The following is an 18,379-nucleotide window of genomic DNA, read 5'->3' as shown; positions in this document are numbered from 1 at the left end:
AAAGTGTTATGAAGTCTTAGATGGTAAAATGATTTAAAAATGTTGAATCTTAGTTAAGTGAACTTACTTTAAAATGGTAAGACTTACTTAAAAAGTAGTGGTTTAAAAGTATTGATTTTGTTTAAATTGACTAACTTTAAAAATGATATGTCTAGCTTAATGATCTTATTTTAAAAGGTTAGTTTTAGTAAAAATGTTTTACTTACAAAAAATAAGATTTATGAACTATCGGAAAAATGTAATGAAGTAGGAATACATGTCTAGAAAGATTCTGTCTAAGGAAAGACTTGGTATTTAAAGGTGTCTTTACGACCCACCTCTCTTTCCTGGGAACTAGCCTGATGTATATCCACGGATTACGACATAATTCCGGTATAAGTTTTATTGAAAATCTTACTTTAAAAAGTGTTATTTGATTGTAAGACTTTCAATGACAAATGATGATTCAAGGATATTCAACCTTGAATCGGGTGGACGAAAGCAATTAAATTCATTTTAAATCGTAAGTTTTATCTTCGTGTAAAAAGTTATTTCGTAAGTATAATAATTATCATCAGTTAACTAATTAACGTTATTTTGGCGTAATGAAGAGTTCGAGAGGAGATCGAATTAAGTAAGCTCACCTGCAAACAGAGAACCGGGCGAACCCGCCTCACTCAGGTGAGGGAGAAAACATCATGACACAGTGGTGTCCGAATATGCATCCGGACCTCCAAGCTCCCTCGCAAGTTTGGAGTTGTCTTGGGTATTAAGAAAGCTTGTACTTAATCAATTGTCTGTTTGTTTGGATTAAGTACAACAATATTTCTTATATCGATTTATGTTATGTTTATTATGCAAATACCATGTTTACTCTTGAATTATAATGTTTGAATGATTATTATGAGAATGATATGTATGTGATAATTGTTAAATTCAAGGTTTAAAAACATGTGATATAAATGAGAAATTTTTTCCTTGAGAAAGTAATTAAAATGATATTCAGGCTCTTCTCGCTTGAGCAAGACAACTCTCGTTTGAGCGAGAAGTGTCTAGAGAAAACGAGTGTTTTAGCTTGGGGCGAGACAACTCTTGCAATCAGGATCAATGAGAGGGATGCCCAGAAAGTGTTTGATATGATACCGTCCTGAAATGGACAGTTCTTCAGAACAGATCGATCATATATCCTTGCGAGGAATAATTTTGGTACGTTCAAATCGGCTTGTTATGGGACGTGTACTCTTAGTTATTTCTGAATAGTATATTGGGAGGATATTGGTGAAAGGATGGATGAAACAAGCATAACATTCATACATTGAGATTGTGGACTTTGATCCTCATAATCTGAGATTATAACATCATTCATCATTGTACATTTTTATATGTGATGTATATATTATGTTTATTATGTGTGTCTGTCTGGATGTGTTATTCCGTGTAATTCCACGCCGTCAATGAGTAATATTTATTAGATGTCTTACTCCATCTTCTTTCTATTTGTCTTCTATTCTCGTTTTGTTCAGATGGATCGTTCTGCGAGGATTCAGAGTTAGTGTTTTTCAATGTCCTAGGAGGGGGCATGGAGTAGTGTAGTGTATTTATTTTGGAGTAGTTTTATTTGGGCGACGATTAGGTTCCGCCTTGTACTTTGTACCAACATTTCATGATATTCTAATGAAGTGTGATTCAAAGTTATATTGAGTTATATATTTATTACCTTTAGGTAATGGTGTTTTTGATTTTTCGTATTGTATGTTACTTAAAGTGATGTTACGAAAATGAAATGAATATAAGGAAATGAATTTTATATGACATCATTATTGGAGAGAAAAAAACCCATTTTGAGCAAGATTTTATTTGGAATAATTTTTGGGGTGTTATAATTTTGACTTCTGGAAATGCTGAAACAAAGAACATGACCCATCCATATTTCCTGTGAGAAAAGTAAACACATCGTGAAATTTTTTAACATACATCATGTGAGAAAAATGAAGTTATTGTTATAGATGGGAAAAAACAATTATCATAGAAAAAATTATATGATGAAGAAATTATATCTGACAAAAAAAATTGAAGGAGTATAAAAATAAAATCATACCTGTGAGTTGAAGATGGTATATCTACTGAAGAATCATTCCAAATATGATTGTATGTGGATGATTTGCTAATAACTGGCAGCAAAGATAATGAAATTGAATGGCTCAAATCACAGCTAAAACTTGAGTTTGAGATGTCAGATTTAGGATCTCTCATATTTCTTAGGGATTGAGTTTGCAATGACTAACGAAAGAACCTTGATGCATCAAAGGAAGTACATTTGTGATGTACTTGAGAGGTTTAATATGCTTGAGTGCAACCCAACCTCAACACTAGTTAAAATTGGCCACATTATATGCAAGGAGACTTAAGAGGATCAACTAGTTGATTCAACTCTCTATAGGCAAATGATAGGATCTCTAAGATATATTTGCAACTCAAGAACTGATCTAGCTTATGGTGTTGAATTGGTTAGTAGGTACATGAAGCATCCTAAACATTCACACATGGTGGCAGTAAAGAGGATACTCAGATATCTCAGGGAAACAGGAACCATGGTGTTATGTTCTCTAATAACAAAGGCATAGAACTCAAGTGAATATCTCATGTGTTATGTTCTCTAATAACCTGTGGTAAAGATGAGTTACCCCAATTTTTTCAATGTTAAAAATTACCCTTAGGACAATGGGCCTCTCAAGGTATTTATTTTGATGAGCCCATGGTGTAGATATACTAATGATCAATAGTATCCTATATCATTAGGGCTTGAGATGACACTTGAGTCACTTTATTAAAGGAGTGTGAGTTCACGTTGAGAAATAATAAAGATTGAAAACTCAATCACAAAGAAATGAAACCCAAAATATAAGTGAGATATGAAGTCCACATCGACAAAACTCATGATACTTGGTGACAAATTGAGTGGTTCATCGTGCCAATATAAGTGAGACTCGAAGTTCACACCAATAATGTATATGTCCTCCTAATCTAATGTCTAGGTATAAGACATGTGTGTGCAAAATGCAAGTGTAATTTGGTGTGGTTGTTGGAAGCTAGGAATCTTTAATTTTTAATAAAAATTATATACAAAGGAATGAATACACTTAAATTAAACAACACAAAAGGTTATTAGGTTGATGCAGTTAGTGATTCTAGGCCTGACTCCCTAAAATAATGTCCTAGTAGAGTCACCAACTGTTGTGCTTTGATTTTCGGTTGGATATCGGTTACATGGTTTAGAGTCGCCACAATATTTTTATGGTCAAAACATAGAAAACTCTATTTATGTCCATTGTTGGATTGCATTGGTTTTTAAATTTGAAGTCTGGACTCAAAAGTCAATTACGAATTGAGAATGTATTAACACCTCACCCGCTTGTACTAGACAATATCCTCGCTAATTGCATAGACTAATTTTATACCAAAAGTTGTTTGATTATTTTATTAAAAATGAATTTTTTCTACAAGATAAGATATTATTCATATGTATCCTTGTGAATATTATGGAATCAAGACTATATAATTTTTGATAGAAAATATTTTGTTATTTCAATTTATTTTATTTTTTAGCGATCGTTAATGTTAACCTCCTAACTCTACTTAAGTAAGTGAAATATAGCTCTCATGTGTGATACTCATTTCATATTAGGAGTGAAAATCTTAATTAAAACTTTACCATTTTTTATATTTAAAAGTTTTCATTAGAATTGTTAGAAAAAAATTGTATTAATTATTCACCAACTTTAAGAAGGTGAAATGAACTTCTCATATCCGAGATCATACCGTATCTTAAAATTGTGATAAATATTGTATTTTTTTAATTTTTTATACTAAAGTGATAAAAAATCAATTTTCTCTTATTTGTACGATGATGAAAATGAAAGTCGTCTAAGAAAGACACATTCATTAATTCCATTATTATTTTTAAACAAAAACAATGACTTATCAATTACAGAATAATTATCACTTATCAATCATAAAAACTATACATAAATATACGTATTATATACTTTACTTACCTATTTGAACATTTATTATTATAACTTTTTTTGATGAAGGATATCTCCTCATCCTATACGTAATGAACTAATATCTTTCAGAGTGTGTGACTATTCCTACCAACGACTATTACTTTTATGAATCGAAATTACTATACCGCCACTATATGATTTATTATTAAAATATTATTATGCTACCTTTTCTTTACATAATAGGTATTAAGTTATATGATTTCCACTATTTAAATATTATTATGCTACTATTTATTGATTTCTATCATTGTTACAAATTATTACTATATATGAATGTACTAGAGAACAAAAATGATAACACAAAAGTTATTACATGTGATGATGAGATGGTGTGGAATGGTTAACATATGATGGAAGCACACCTCAATGAATGACATTGTTTAAGTGTTTTTTTTATATTAATAGTATAAGTGTTTTTTTACACTGTCAGTCAATCATTCATCATTGATTTATTAATTATTTTTTACTCTAAAAAAAGTGATACAAAATCAATAGTAGATAATGCGCTAATAATATAAAAAAAATTACACAATTAATACATATATTTTAAACTCATCAAAGAAGAGTTATTCACTACTCTCAAGGTACAAACATAGTAAATGAGGTATAGAGAGTGATGATTGATTTTTCACTACTCATCAAGATACAAACATTGCATTTTTCTTCTACTTTTGGTGTTTTTATGGTTTTCTCAACTAAGTGATCTATTTATAGTTAAATTTGAGAGGCCTAATGATAAGCACTCCTATAAATATGATGATCACCTCCACTTATCTCTATTTTGATTTTGATTTTTCTGTTATTAATTTCTTAGAGACAAACGCCAATAGTTATTCTCCTCCCATCCTTTATTTAAAACTAATTTTCATTTTATTAATATTATTTTAGTAGATATTTGTGATTAATTGATAAACTCTATCTTATATATTATTCTGTCAAATTTTTTATTTTCTTAAAAAACAAAAATTAAGGGGTAAATACTAAATACTAATAAAAAGTAGATTTTAACCAATAATAATATTTTTTATTATTTTTTGAAAATAATTTATATTATAACAAAAAGTGATATAACTTATCTAATCGGATATATTAAAAAAAACAAATGGATAAGTATAACTTTTCCCTCTTAATCTTGAAAAAACCACCTAGAAAATTCTATTTTCATTTATTATTTTAAAAATAATTAAATAAAAATAATATTTTTCTAAATAATAATTTTAGGCTTTTGGGTCAGACAAAATTGAATATTCATACATGTTTAATTAAAAGTCTAGTATTAATATAAATATGAGTTAACTCATTCCATAATCTAAACACTATTATTTCAACAAGGTATCAGAGTCGTGGTGGTTAAGCTTGGAAATAGCTTTTGTCATGAATGATTAAACCATATTTACTTGTGTTCATGGTGAATAAGTTTGGAGATAGATTCTTCCATAAATGGTTAATTGTTATTTTATTTTGTCAAGTTAAGCTTGAATATAGCTTCTGTCATAGATCATTAAGTATTTTGTCTTAATATTTTTCAATTTCTTTTGTTAGAGTTGGAAAAACTCATCATTAATGAATCCATTTCATTAACAGTTTATAACATTTGTTTCCTCTACCTTAAAAGTACCTTCATTGTAGTTATCATTACATTATATTCATTGTAGATTTCATCTACGTTTGCAATTCCTTGAAATCATGTTTGTCGAAGTCCATGTAATTATATTATGATTACTTTTTTTTTAAAGAGATTATTTGTAATAAGTTTAAAGTTTAGTAAACTTTGTCTTGAGGTGAATTATTATAATATACGAAAATATTTAGAATATCTTAAATTATATTATAGAGAATATATAGATGATACATAGATATAAAGATAATATATCATATTATGATGATTATATCTTATATTTTTTTAGAGTATATCTTAGAAGATCTTTTGTGATTGAGATTACTTTAGTTTATATTATATTATTTGTTTCCATATCTAATTAGAATATCTAGATGACACATAGATATAAAGATAATATCTCATATTATAATATGTCTTAGATTTGTGTAGAGTATATGTTAGAAGATATTTATAATTAAGATTGCTTTAATTTATCTTTTATTATTTGTTTCTATATCTATTTAGAAGTTTAACATTAGTAGAAATATATGCTATTAGTATTATGTCTTCTATATCATAATATTATTAATATAATTTACTATTTTGAGAATTTATTTTTTCCTTCCATATCTACACATTATAATTTCAACAGATAAACTAATTTTAAAAAGCAAAACATATTAAATTGATTATTAGTGATGATGATAGGTTTAATTTTTAGAGAAACAATAAGATTTTAGTACTAGACGAAAATATAAATTTTTAGTAAGAGTAATTACATCATCTAATTTCTCATTCCATTTATAAAATATGGGTAGTAGTTCAAAGTATAAAAGAATGATGAGTCAATAATTAAATAGTATTAAATAACTAATATAGTAATAAGTTGGTATAACTTATTTCCATATCCTCTAAATACTCAATAATATTAAAAGTTTAATACAATATCATTCTATCATCTACCATTGATTTTAAATATAAAAATGACACATATGAATAATAAATATATATTGATCGTGTAAAATCTTTAGAATGATAATGCATATATATTAAAATTTATATTAAATTACATGATATGCTCATATACAATATATATTTCATATAACAACTTTATTACATTTATACTACTATATAAAGGCAAAATATGACTAAAGAGTAAATAAATAATTAAAAATGTACAATTCCTATATTTCAACATTGTCTTTTATAATACTAACTATATAAATTTAAAACATGACTAAGAGAACAATAGTTAATTGAACCTATAAAACATCAAATAATAATAATAATTATAGTTTAAAATCATTTACTTTATTTAATGGTGCAAAATTTAGTTCAAATTTCATAGCATAATATTATTACGTATACTAGTTTAAATGATTATTCATTAAAATTTGGTTTAAGAGAGGGTGTGCAGATTAGCATTCACATTTAGGTTGAGTAATTTAGAAGAGATTAAACAAACAATTATTGTTAATGATTTCTATCATTTTATTTCTATTAATTTGGAAGGGTGTTACATATTATATTTAGTTTTTATTAGGTAGTCTTAAAAGTTTATTTGGACATAAAAAGATGGTCTCTTTTATTATTCTAAGTTATATATACAACACTATATATACATATATAGTCTAAGAATAACAAAACGACTCACACTTGTAGGTACCTATGAATAAAATTCACACAAGTATGAGGACTAGTTAAAAACGGGTACTCATAGATTTTAAAATGGACTCTTTAAAATACCGGTAATGCATACACGGTGGGCAAGGAATAGTGGGTACCGCGATATATCAAATTACTTTACTATATTTTTGATTTTATATGGTTTAATTTGGTGGTGTGTAACACCTCAGTTATGTCATGCGACCTACCAGGGTCCATATATATACTGAGCCTGTCATTGGTGCATATTGCACTACCGGGGAGGTCGCATATTATGATTGAGGTGTTACCGGTAACACGTTCAGTATATGTATGGATCTGAGAGGTCGCATTAGGTGTTATATGGTGAATATTGCACACCCTTTTGAAACAATATTGCTTTGTTGTCTTCACATATAAAATATCCTAAAAGTAACTCTTATACAAAGTTTTTTTCAAGTTTTAAGCATTCGTATACTTGTGAGTACCTATTGCACCCGCTTTTACTCCCTAAAACTCACGAAAAACCTGTAAGTGAATACTGATAAGAGTATGGGTTATATTTCTCATATGTAAAACGGGTATAGTCTATACTCTTATCATCCCTAATGTATTATAATTTTTTAATCTCACTTTTTTTTTACTATTGTTAAAGTAATTATCCATTTTTTTTTCTAGTTTGGTTATTGTTTGATTTGCATGAGTCTGAATTAATGTTAAGATGATGTGTTTGTTATATTTTGTTATCCAAATCCAAACATTCATTTGAATACAAATCACAACTTTACCATCAATATTTTCAACAGCTTAGACAATCATTTTCTTCTTACTTGATATTCTCTATGTCTTTCATTGTTATTCTCATTCAAGAGAAATTAGCATTTATATAATTAAATCCTTCACCCTCTCAAGCAATTTAAGTATATTCAATTTATTCGTCATTTATATCAAATAGTAAAGTGAGAATCAATAAGATGTTGATCTAGTTGTGTAAGGCTCTATTGGATCCTCAAGATTGATAGTTTGATTTCTGTGAGCGATATTTATTGGGAGGAACAACCACGAAATCAAAATGGATTAGTTCCTTACCTAAAAAGTGAGGGAATACCCTTGATAGTAAAAAAAAATAGTAATGTGGGTGACACACTATGATAAAAGAACAATGATGATTACAATTCTGTTATAAAAATATTCCTTAATTAGCACTACTATTTTACATTATCGCTGGAAAATAAGTTATCTAATATATGTTGATGTTTCAATTGGCTTTATTACCAACTTCATATAAATAATCTTTTTAATTACAAGGATCGGTTGCGATTAATAATGATATATACCTTAAGTTTTTCCTTCTTCATTCTTCTAAGTTGACACTTATCTTTAGTTGCAAATATTCAATAATTAAAAATAGTGCTTTAAAGTATATATATCTCATTCCATAATTTAAATAAATTATTAATAGTTACTAAATAAATAATGATTCAAAAAATGTAATACAATAAAATTTAATGTCATATATTAACACACACCAGCTCATAACTAGTAATATGTTTTTGTTATACTAGAGCCATGTATCAAAAACATATAAAATAGCTGTAAATTATATGATAGGTTCAAATACTCTAAATATACCAATATAATATTGATCTAGAACTGTAAGGCCTTCTAGATCCCTAAGGTTGATGATTCGATTCCTGGGAGTGACACATGTTAGAAGAAACAACCACGAACCTAAAAAAAGATTAGTCATTACACAAAAAATAAGGGAATACCATTAGTAGTACAAAAGAAACTCTAAATATATAAAATAGTTTAAAATATATACAATAGTTTAATACATCACCAGTAGATAAGATTATGAGGTGATAGTGCAATTTTTTTACATTATACAATAAAATATATATAAATAATGATTAAAAATTATACAATAAAACTTAAACACGTACATTAGCACCAGGTCATAACCAGTAGTGAAATACCCAAAAAAAATATTATCTCAAATAAAATTTCTACATATATAATATGTGATGTACTGCTAAATCAATAATTAAATTAAAATTAATGGATTTTAAAATACTTTAAAAAATTTAAAGTCTCTAACTCTCCTTTTATTTATCTCTTCACTTTGAGTTTTCTTATTTCCATCTATCTATCATATTTGAAAGTTTAAAAATACATTAATTATAGTTTTTTATCATTATCATTAGTCAATACCCTCTAAATATGCATACGTATTACGTAGTGTACAAAAATAGTCAATCGCGTGGGGAGAAAAAGGAAAATAAGAAGAAAACAATAAATTTTATGAAAAGTATTATATTATTCCTTTTTTGAAGGACGTGTTTTCTGGCTCACCAAAGTTTTGGATAAATTATACACACCCCATTTAAGTTTGACTAAAATTACCTATGAAGCACGAATACTGATACGTGTGTCGGGTACGATACGTATCTGATATGTCGACACACATTTTTTCAAAAATACAGGATACGATACGTTCAGGGATACGCGTATAAAATAATAAAAACACATAAAATATGATAAAATTATAAGTGTAAATCAAAATATCCAAAGTAAAAAATATAATGGAAATTTAAAATCGTTGTCGTCCATAACAAATCTATCTTTCCTATTTTAATGAAAACGAATATATCCTAAAATCATTGCCCTCCATAACAAATATATCTTATCATATTTTAATGAAAACAGATCTATCTTGTCATGTTTTATTGGAAACGAATTTATCTTATCATGTTTTATTGGAAAAGAATCTATCTTATCCTATTTTATTGGAAACGAATCTATATATCCTATACTTTACTGAAAACGAATCTATATATCCTATATTTTATTGAAAACGAATTTATATATCCTATATTTTATTGAAAACGAATCGGATACGTGTCTTAATATTTATTTATTTTATTTTATTTTATTTTATTTTTGGATACTTTATGGATACGTATCCTTCGCGGCGAATTCGAGCGTATCCGTGTCAGATACGTGTCGGACACCGACACGTGAGGGTATTTGACGAATCCGTGCTTCATAGAAAATTACATAAATCACTTCTCCAAACCTATAAAAAATATCTTAGTTATATACGTACATTATATTGTTGATTACTCACTTAGGAGAGATAAGTGTAATTTCCTAAAAAAAATGTGACGAATATATGTAAGTTAAACAAAATATGGTATATTAAAAACAAATCCAAACAATATAAGCGTGTATGTCAGTAACGGATCTTGCTCTAAAGTTTAGAGGGGGCAATAAATTTAATTATAATTTATGATTAAAATTATTTGATTAACAATAAAAAATAAATATATATATAATTGTTTCAAAGTTTCAAAAGAACATATTAGTTCTAGAGTACATACTCATTTCAGTCGCTCAATATTTGTTGACCTTACCAGTTTAGTCTCTCAAAAAAGTAAGAATTTAAAATCGTCATAAAAATTTCAAATGTATGTCAAATTTGTAATTTTTAGCATGTTTTACAACAAATAGAGACTAATTTGACCCACATTTAAAATTTTGGGGATTATTTTGGGTTTCTCAATTTTTGAAGAACTAGATTGGTGAGGTCGAAAAATATGAGGAACTGAAATAAATATTTGCTCTTAATTCTAAATAACATTAATTTACAACTAAAAATGTTAAAGAAAAATACATTCATTTAAAATGCCACTTTTCCGACTTTTAATGACTTAAACTCATCAGTTATTGAATCATGTGTAAAAGTTTTAGTTATTTCATTTTCCCATATAAATAGCCACATTACCAATAAGAAATTCATCTTGAGTATTTCTAAATAACATTAGTTTAGCACCGAAGATGTTAAAGAAAAATATACATTCATTTAAAATGCTATTTTTTGGACTTTTAAAGACATAAATGCATCGATTATTGAATCATGTGTAAAATTTTTAGTTATTTTATTTTTTCATATAAATTGTCACATTACTAATAAGAAATTCATCTTGATTAATGATTGAATCAATATATAGTATAATAAAAATTCAGAATGTACCATTAATATCTAGAACTGCACTCCAATATAGTGTAATGATACTGCAATTTTAAATTACGAATTGAAGAAATAAGAATATTACATTAAGAAAATATTGGTGAAAATAACTTACAAACACTATATGAATTCACAAGTGATGAGGAGAATCATTTAACAGTTTTTTTGGTAATAAAAACACATTCAAAAACACACTCTCAAAGGTGCAATGATAAAAAAATTTACAATTGCTATATGCCTACAATATTGTATGACTTTGTATAACTACACAAATAGAATAATCAAATTATTTGTGAATCATGTGTGTTGTCCAAATTGATAAATTATTTAATAAATTATGTAAAGTAAATATATTAAAACAATTTACCAAAAAGAATATTAATTTTTTTTAAAATTCAGGGGGTGGTTGCCCCCACCTGCCCCTAAAGAGATCCGCCTCAGGTATATGTATATTTATTATTTTTGTTAGTTACAATGTAATATAAGAATGATTTAAAGAACTCCTTAGAATTATTGTTACAGTTTATATGAACCAAAAATAATGAATCAATATTGAATCTTATATTCTCACCAAAAAACATTGAATCTTATATTATTTAAACTTATCTTCATAATACGACAATTATGACTTAATTATATTTGTCATCAATTTTTATTGAATAAATTACACTCATCTCTTATACATGGGTAATCAATATAATTTATATATATAATTAGATGTGAGTTATATAGGTTTAAAAGAATGAGAGATGATTTATGTAATTTCACTAAGTAATTTACTGTTTTCTTTAGCATAGCTAAAAAGACAAAAAAGTAATATACGTTTTCCTCATAGTGAATATCAATTTTGTTCTTTATAAATTTCTATATGTACCAATTTAATTCTGAAAAATAAAAGTCGAAATTAGTATTTAAATATTGTAAATGTTAATCAAAATAGTCTAGCATCATAAAAAATAATTAATTTGATTAACATTTAATATTTTTTTGGAACTATTTTGAGTTTTTTAATTTTTCATATACCAAATTAGATATACAAATTTTTTAACTAACCAAAATATTTCTTTCCATTTTTATCTTTAATAACTCATATGCCAACCAGGTATCTATTACCTATTCCCATGAATCCCGAATAAAACCTACTTACCATTTATGTGAATTTTAGAATCCACTATTTCCTTTCATGTCCTGAATTATTATAATGATACAAAAGATATTTTGTGGGAGTTATTCGACTAAGATTAGTTCATTCCATCAATGCATTTTACCATATATTATTCAATTACAACATTAGCATACTCTCATTCCCTATATATAATAATGCATTACTTGTTATCATAATTTACAAAGAGACCAAGAATATATGAAGTTTCTCCTTGCCATTATCATAATTTTTTTTAAGTGATTGGCAAATAAAAGTTTGATTGGTCTAGGTAGGGAAACAATAATTATGAGTCAAAATAAAGAGATTAGTGATGATGCTTTGGCTAAACAAAAAGCTATTGATAATTGGCTTCCAATTACTGCTTCTAGAAAAGCTAAATGGTGGTATTCAGCTTTTCATAACCTAACAGCTATGGTTGGAGCTGGTGTTCTTAGTCTTCCATATGCCTTGTCAAATATGGGTTGGTATGTCTTTTATTGCATACACTTTTTTTCCTTTTTTTCTAATGACTCTGGATTGAGAATTATTAAAATCAAACCAAGAATCATGGTTTTAATAGATTTTTTTTTGTTATGCAAAACATAAAGTTTTGAATATATATCATATTTTATCACATTTTTCACTTAGATTTTATTGTATATATACCATTTAAAAATAATGAAAAAGAATTTGTTTCTCTATATTTTATGTTTTTTGATGTAGAAGAAATATATAATTCTATTATATATTTTACATTGAACTTATAATTATGTCTACTTGGAATTTTAAGAATTTTTAGGGAAAACTTACAAGGTTGTTGTATGGTGACTTTGTTATTATCATTTTGATCCACCTTTTGGGAAAATTATCGAATATGTGTAAACTTTATAAAACTCATGTATGTCATACACGAGTTAATTTTTTTGGAAGACTCATACCTGCTATACATGAATTATATTTTTTGTCTGGAGATAAATACTCGTATATGTTATTTGCGAGTTTTGTTTAATCATCGTACTTAAAAAAAATCTGAACTCATACACTACATGCAAGAGATTTATAAGAGAGAGAAAATTATCACAAATTTCGTGCATGACAACATATGAGTCCTTATCTTTAGAACTTGTGAACTACATCACGAGATTTATAGGATAAAGAAAACTACAGCATAACTCGTATAATTCATTCACGAGATTTATTGTATATATACCATTTAAAAATCATGAATTTTTTTTTTCCCTCTACTTTTTAAGAATTTTAATATAGAAAAAACATATAATTATATTATATATCTTGACATTTAACATGTAATTATCTCTACGTGTAATTTAAGAATTTTAGAGTAAGAAAATATTGTTTAATCTTATACTATTTAGTGTTTACCACCAGTTATTGGTGGAAGATGTTGATTACAATTTTTGGGGAGTAGTTAAATACCACCTAATGTGATAGTTTGTTAATCATATATAATTTATTAAAGTTTTTATTATTATATCTAACATACCAACTATATCATAATTCAAGTATAAGAGGAAGAAAATAAAATATTTTCTTAAATGAGAAAATAAGTTATCTTCTCAAAATACTTATTTCATCATATGAGAATATACTTATTTCCTCATATGAGAATAAAATATCATAATTTTAATTATTGAATAAGATAATTTATTTATTTATTTGAGAAGATATATATTCTCAATAACCTCATTATGTTTAATATTGGTTGACCATACAATTCATACCAAATGAATTAAATAAGCCCAATGATGCATGAGAAATATATATACAACAGTGCCAAATTTCAGATACCACCTAAGCTTTTGTTTTCTTTAAATTGTATTTACTAGTTGAAATTTGTTAAACCCTTCCTTATTCTCTCCAAGGTTTGATTGGAAATATATATATACAACAGGGGTCCTGGCATTGTTATTCTTATATTGTCATGGATTATAACCTTATACACTCTATGGCAAATGGTTGAAATGCATGAAATGATACCTGGAAAAAGATTAGATAGGTATCATGAGTTAGGTCAAGAAGCTTTTGGTAAAAAGATGGGTCTATGGATTGTGGTTCCACAACAAATAGTTGTTGAAGTTGGTACATGCATTGTGTATATGGTAACAGGTGGAAAATCATTGAAGAAAGTTCATGATACTCTTTGTACTGATTGCAAAGATATCAAAACTTCATATTGGATTATCATCTTTGCTTCTATCAACTTTGTTCTTGCTCAATGTCCCAACTTCAACTCTATTTCTTTCATCTCTCTTGCTGCAGCTGCTATGTCCTTAACGTATGTAGTAACACTCTTTTCTCACCTATGTTTGATGATGTTATAATAACATGTATTAATGAAAAGTGTTAAATTATTGAACTAGTTACTCAACCATTGCATGGGGTGCTTCTATACACAAAGGGGTTACACCAAATGTGAGCTATGGTTCAAGATCAACTAGCACTTCTGATGCAGTATTCAACTTCTTTTCTGCATTGGGAGATGTTGCATTTGCTTATGCTGGTCACAATGTGGTTTTGGAAATCCAAGCAACAATGCCTTCAACACCAGAAAACCCTTCAAAGAAACCAATGTGGAAAGGAGTTATTGTTGCATATATTGGAGTTGCATTATGCTACTTCCCAGTTGCATTGATTGGATATTATATGTTTGGAAACTCAGTTGATGATAACATTCTAATCTCATTAGAACGCCCTGCTTGGCTCATTGCTGCTGCTAACTTGTTTGTTGTTGTTCATGTTATTGGAGGTTACCAGGTCATGATTACTTTCAATTTAACATATATATATATATATAATTTCTAGACTCATTAGATAATTCCACCTTTTAAATTATAGTTGCGGTAATAGTTGCTGGTATTGTGATTATGGTTGTTGAGATGCCGATTACTACCTTTATGGTGTGAATTACTTTGTGATTAAAAAACATTTTTGAATTCAGTGCAGTCCAAATATGGACCGATATAGTTACCCTGTGACCCAGCATAGACACATCATTATGATTCGGTGTCACACAACAATTACGGTGTAATGCAATTGCGACGGTCATCACAACCACAATATTGCGACTGCATTACGTGATGTGATTCACAATTTAAATCATTAGATCATCCTAATTAGATGAGATGGTTAATTAGAATAGTCTAATTGTTTTTGTTTTATATTGTCAAATACTTCTGAATTGTTATATCATTATAAAATCATTATGATATAGTCGAGTGGAGTTATATGAGCAAGACTAGCAACTTTTCCTCTAAGGTGGAGATGGAGACAATCATTTTGATAACCAACTCTGTTGTGTCATGTCTTTTTATGGTGGTCTTGTCTCTTTACGATAAATATAGATATTTTGGTCATCTTATCTTGTCCGAACATAATATTGTATTAAAATTATTGTCTTAATTTATTTATGATTTACTATTGTTATGTTATAATCAAGATGTGATTAACATATTATACCTAAGTTGGATACTTAAGAAATGATTTATTTCTTATATGGGACTATGATAAGTGTTTTAACAAGTACTCTCATTATGTTATATTAAACTTTCTCACTATTCTATGAACACAGGTATTTGCAATGCCAGTGTTTGATATGATGGAAACCTACATGGTTAAGAAGTTAAAATTTACCCCTTCTTTTGGACTTAGACTTATTAGTCGCACTATATATGTTGGTAAGTTATTACTCATTAAAACTTTTTTTTTATTTTTTTAGTTTCATCAATTGGTTTTTGGTTAACTTTGGAATCCTAATTTTTCAGCATTGACAATGTTAATTGGCATATGTATTCCTTTCTTTGGATCTCTTCTTGGATTTCTCGGAGGATTTGCCTTTGCCCCAACATCATACTTTGTAAGTAATATAACTGTAAAACCATATTAGCTTCCCTTATAATAAAAATAGAGGATACTCTAAAATATAAAATATTGATTATAATCATAGTTATATTTATGGGTAGAGCTAGAAATTTGAGCTACTTGGTCGGACTCAAGCTTGATCGAAAGGTCAAAACATTAGGGATTATTTGCCAAAATTGATTGTTTAAGTTCGATAGCATGTCAATTTTTATATAATCAAACTAATTTTTGTGACCTAAGTAGAGTTTGATTTGATTGAATGAAGGCTTTATGTGCATAAGCCTAACAATTTATCCTACAATCTAATAAATATAAATCTTATGGAGCAAACTTGTAGATCCTAGATAGATAAAAAGGTTAATGATTCGATTTTTGAATGTAACATTTGTTGGCAGTGAGAACCAATTTCATTATCCATAAATCTTATATTTGCATACTTATTTTGTCCTCTTTTTTTTCCTACTTGCAGCTTCCTTGTATCATATGGCTCAAACTCAAAAAACCCAAGAGATTCAGCCTCACCTGGATAATCAATTGGGTATCTTATTAGCATTATTAAAATTCTTAAATAAAGTTTCCTCTTCAATTTTACAAAGTACTAAGACTTTAGTTAATTTTATTTATTCATCCTTCAATTAACAGGTTTGCATTGTTATTGGAGTCGTGTTGATGATAGTATCACCAATTGGTGCCATGAGGAATATCATCCTTTCAGCCAAGACCTATAAGTTCTTCTCATAAATGTGAACTAGCCAGAAAATTGATTGATGAAAGTGAATGACAAGAAAGAAATATATCATAGACCTTACATTAATTAAAGTGGGTCATATGTTGTAATGAAATTTTGTCATTTTTATATCATAACATGTTCTTTTTTTAATGTTCATTTCCTATGTTTTATGTAATATTTTAATTTTCAAATGAACAATAAGTTTACATCAATGCAAAATTCTTATATCAATGTTATTATTTAAAGTCGAGATTATTTAGGATTGTGATTGCAAAGTAGTATGTTGAATATTTGTATGGTAAGTGAGAAATAGAACCTCACTTGATAGAATTTGGAAAACATAAACTATTCTATAAATTATATATTTCTATAGTCTGTACCTTAAAATCCATTAGCTTAGAAAAATATAAATTTTCATATAAGTTGTTTTTATATTAGCTTTTAACTTAAAATCCATTAGTTACAACAGAGAAAATGATACAAAGACCTTATGCATCTTTTCATTTTAAACACAAATTTAATTGAGAAAAGTTTTGATAAAAAAGCCACAAGATAAAGCCTAAATGACTCTTTTTTATTTAAAAGGTTACACTCTCTCAACAAGTTCTGCTCACAGGAATCGAACCATTGGCCTTTTGTTCATCCTAATAATCTAGTAGAACCTTACGTCACTATACTAACACCTTGGTTGTGTAATTTATTCTTTATTAAATTCAAATAGTAGTTTTAAGAAATTGGAATGCATTAAATTCAAAGGTCATGATTAATTCTTTCAACAACAAACAAAAATAATAGTAATTAATTGGTTTTCAAATGGACTTATTTGTGATCAATCACCAACCCAAACCTCAAAAGCACTTGACATGCTCATTTGAAGATATCGGCTATATTAGGTGTTGTGTTCCTCCCCATTAGGCCACTTCAATTTTCCTTAAGTTGTACCTTTTCTTATGTCAAATTGTGGGAATTGATCTAAAATGGAAAGATTAATTAAATTTCAATATGTTACAATTTTTTAACCACACAAAGTTGAGTTGGGTTATGTTTTCCTTTGAAATTATGTTTGTTTATTTTAATTCACAACTGTTTTGATTTTTTAATTCCTAAATATGTAACACTAAATATATCAATAATCTGTAGCATTATAAAATTGATTTCCCTATAAAAATAGAAAATAAATGGCAAGAATATACAATAAAAGAGCATTTTACCTTTTTCAAATAAAATGTTGCCCAAATTTAATATATTGATAAAGTGGAGAGAACAAAATATTTGGTGGGTTATATTTTCCTTCAGATTATGT

General features: G+C 27.4%; 1 protein-coding gene across 1 annotated transcript; it reads left to right on the top strand.

The window, feature by feature from the left end:
* LOC109344136 (lysine histidine transporter 2) lies at positions 12,709-17,179 on the top strand. The gene is made up of 7 exons (XM_019582769.1): positions 12,709-12,952; positions 14,380-14,763; positions 14,849-15,242; positions 16,057-16,162; positions 16,250-16,341; positions 16,816-16,884; positions 16,989-17,179. Exons 1-7 carry the CDS (start codon positions 12,774-12,776, stop codon positions 17,085-17,087), a joined length of 1,323 nt encoding a protein of 440 aa, XP_019438314.1. The 5' UTR covers positions 12,709-12,773; the 3' UTR covers positions 17,088-17,179.

Source organism: Lupinus angustifolius, chromosome LG03 (assembly GCF_001865875.1).
Source record: "Lupinus angustifolius cultivar Tanjil chromosome LG03, LupAngTanjil_v1.0, whole genome shotgun sequence".
Classification (NCBI taxonomy): domain Eukaryota; kingdom Viridiplantae; phylum Streptophyta; class Magnoliopsida; order Fabales; family Fabaceae; genus Lupinus; species Lupinus angustifolius.
The sequence above is the reverse complement of the archived record's forward strand: the minus strand, read 5'-3'. Positions and strand labels throughout refer to the sequence as shown.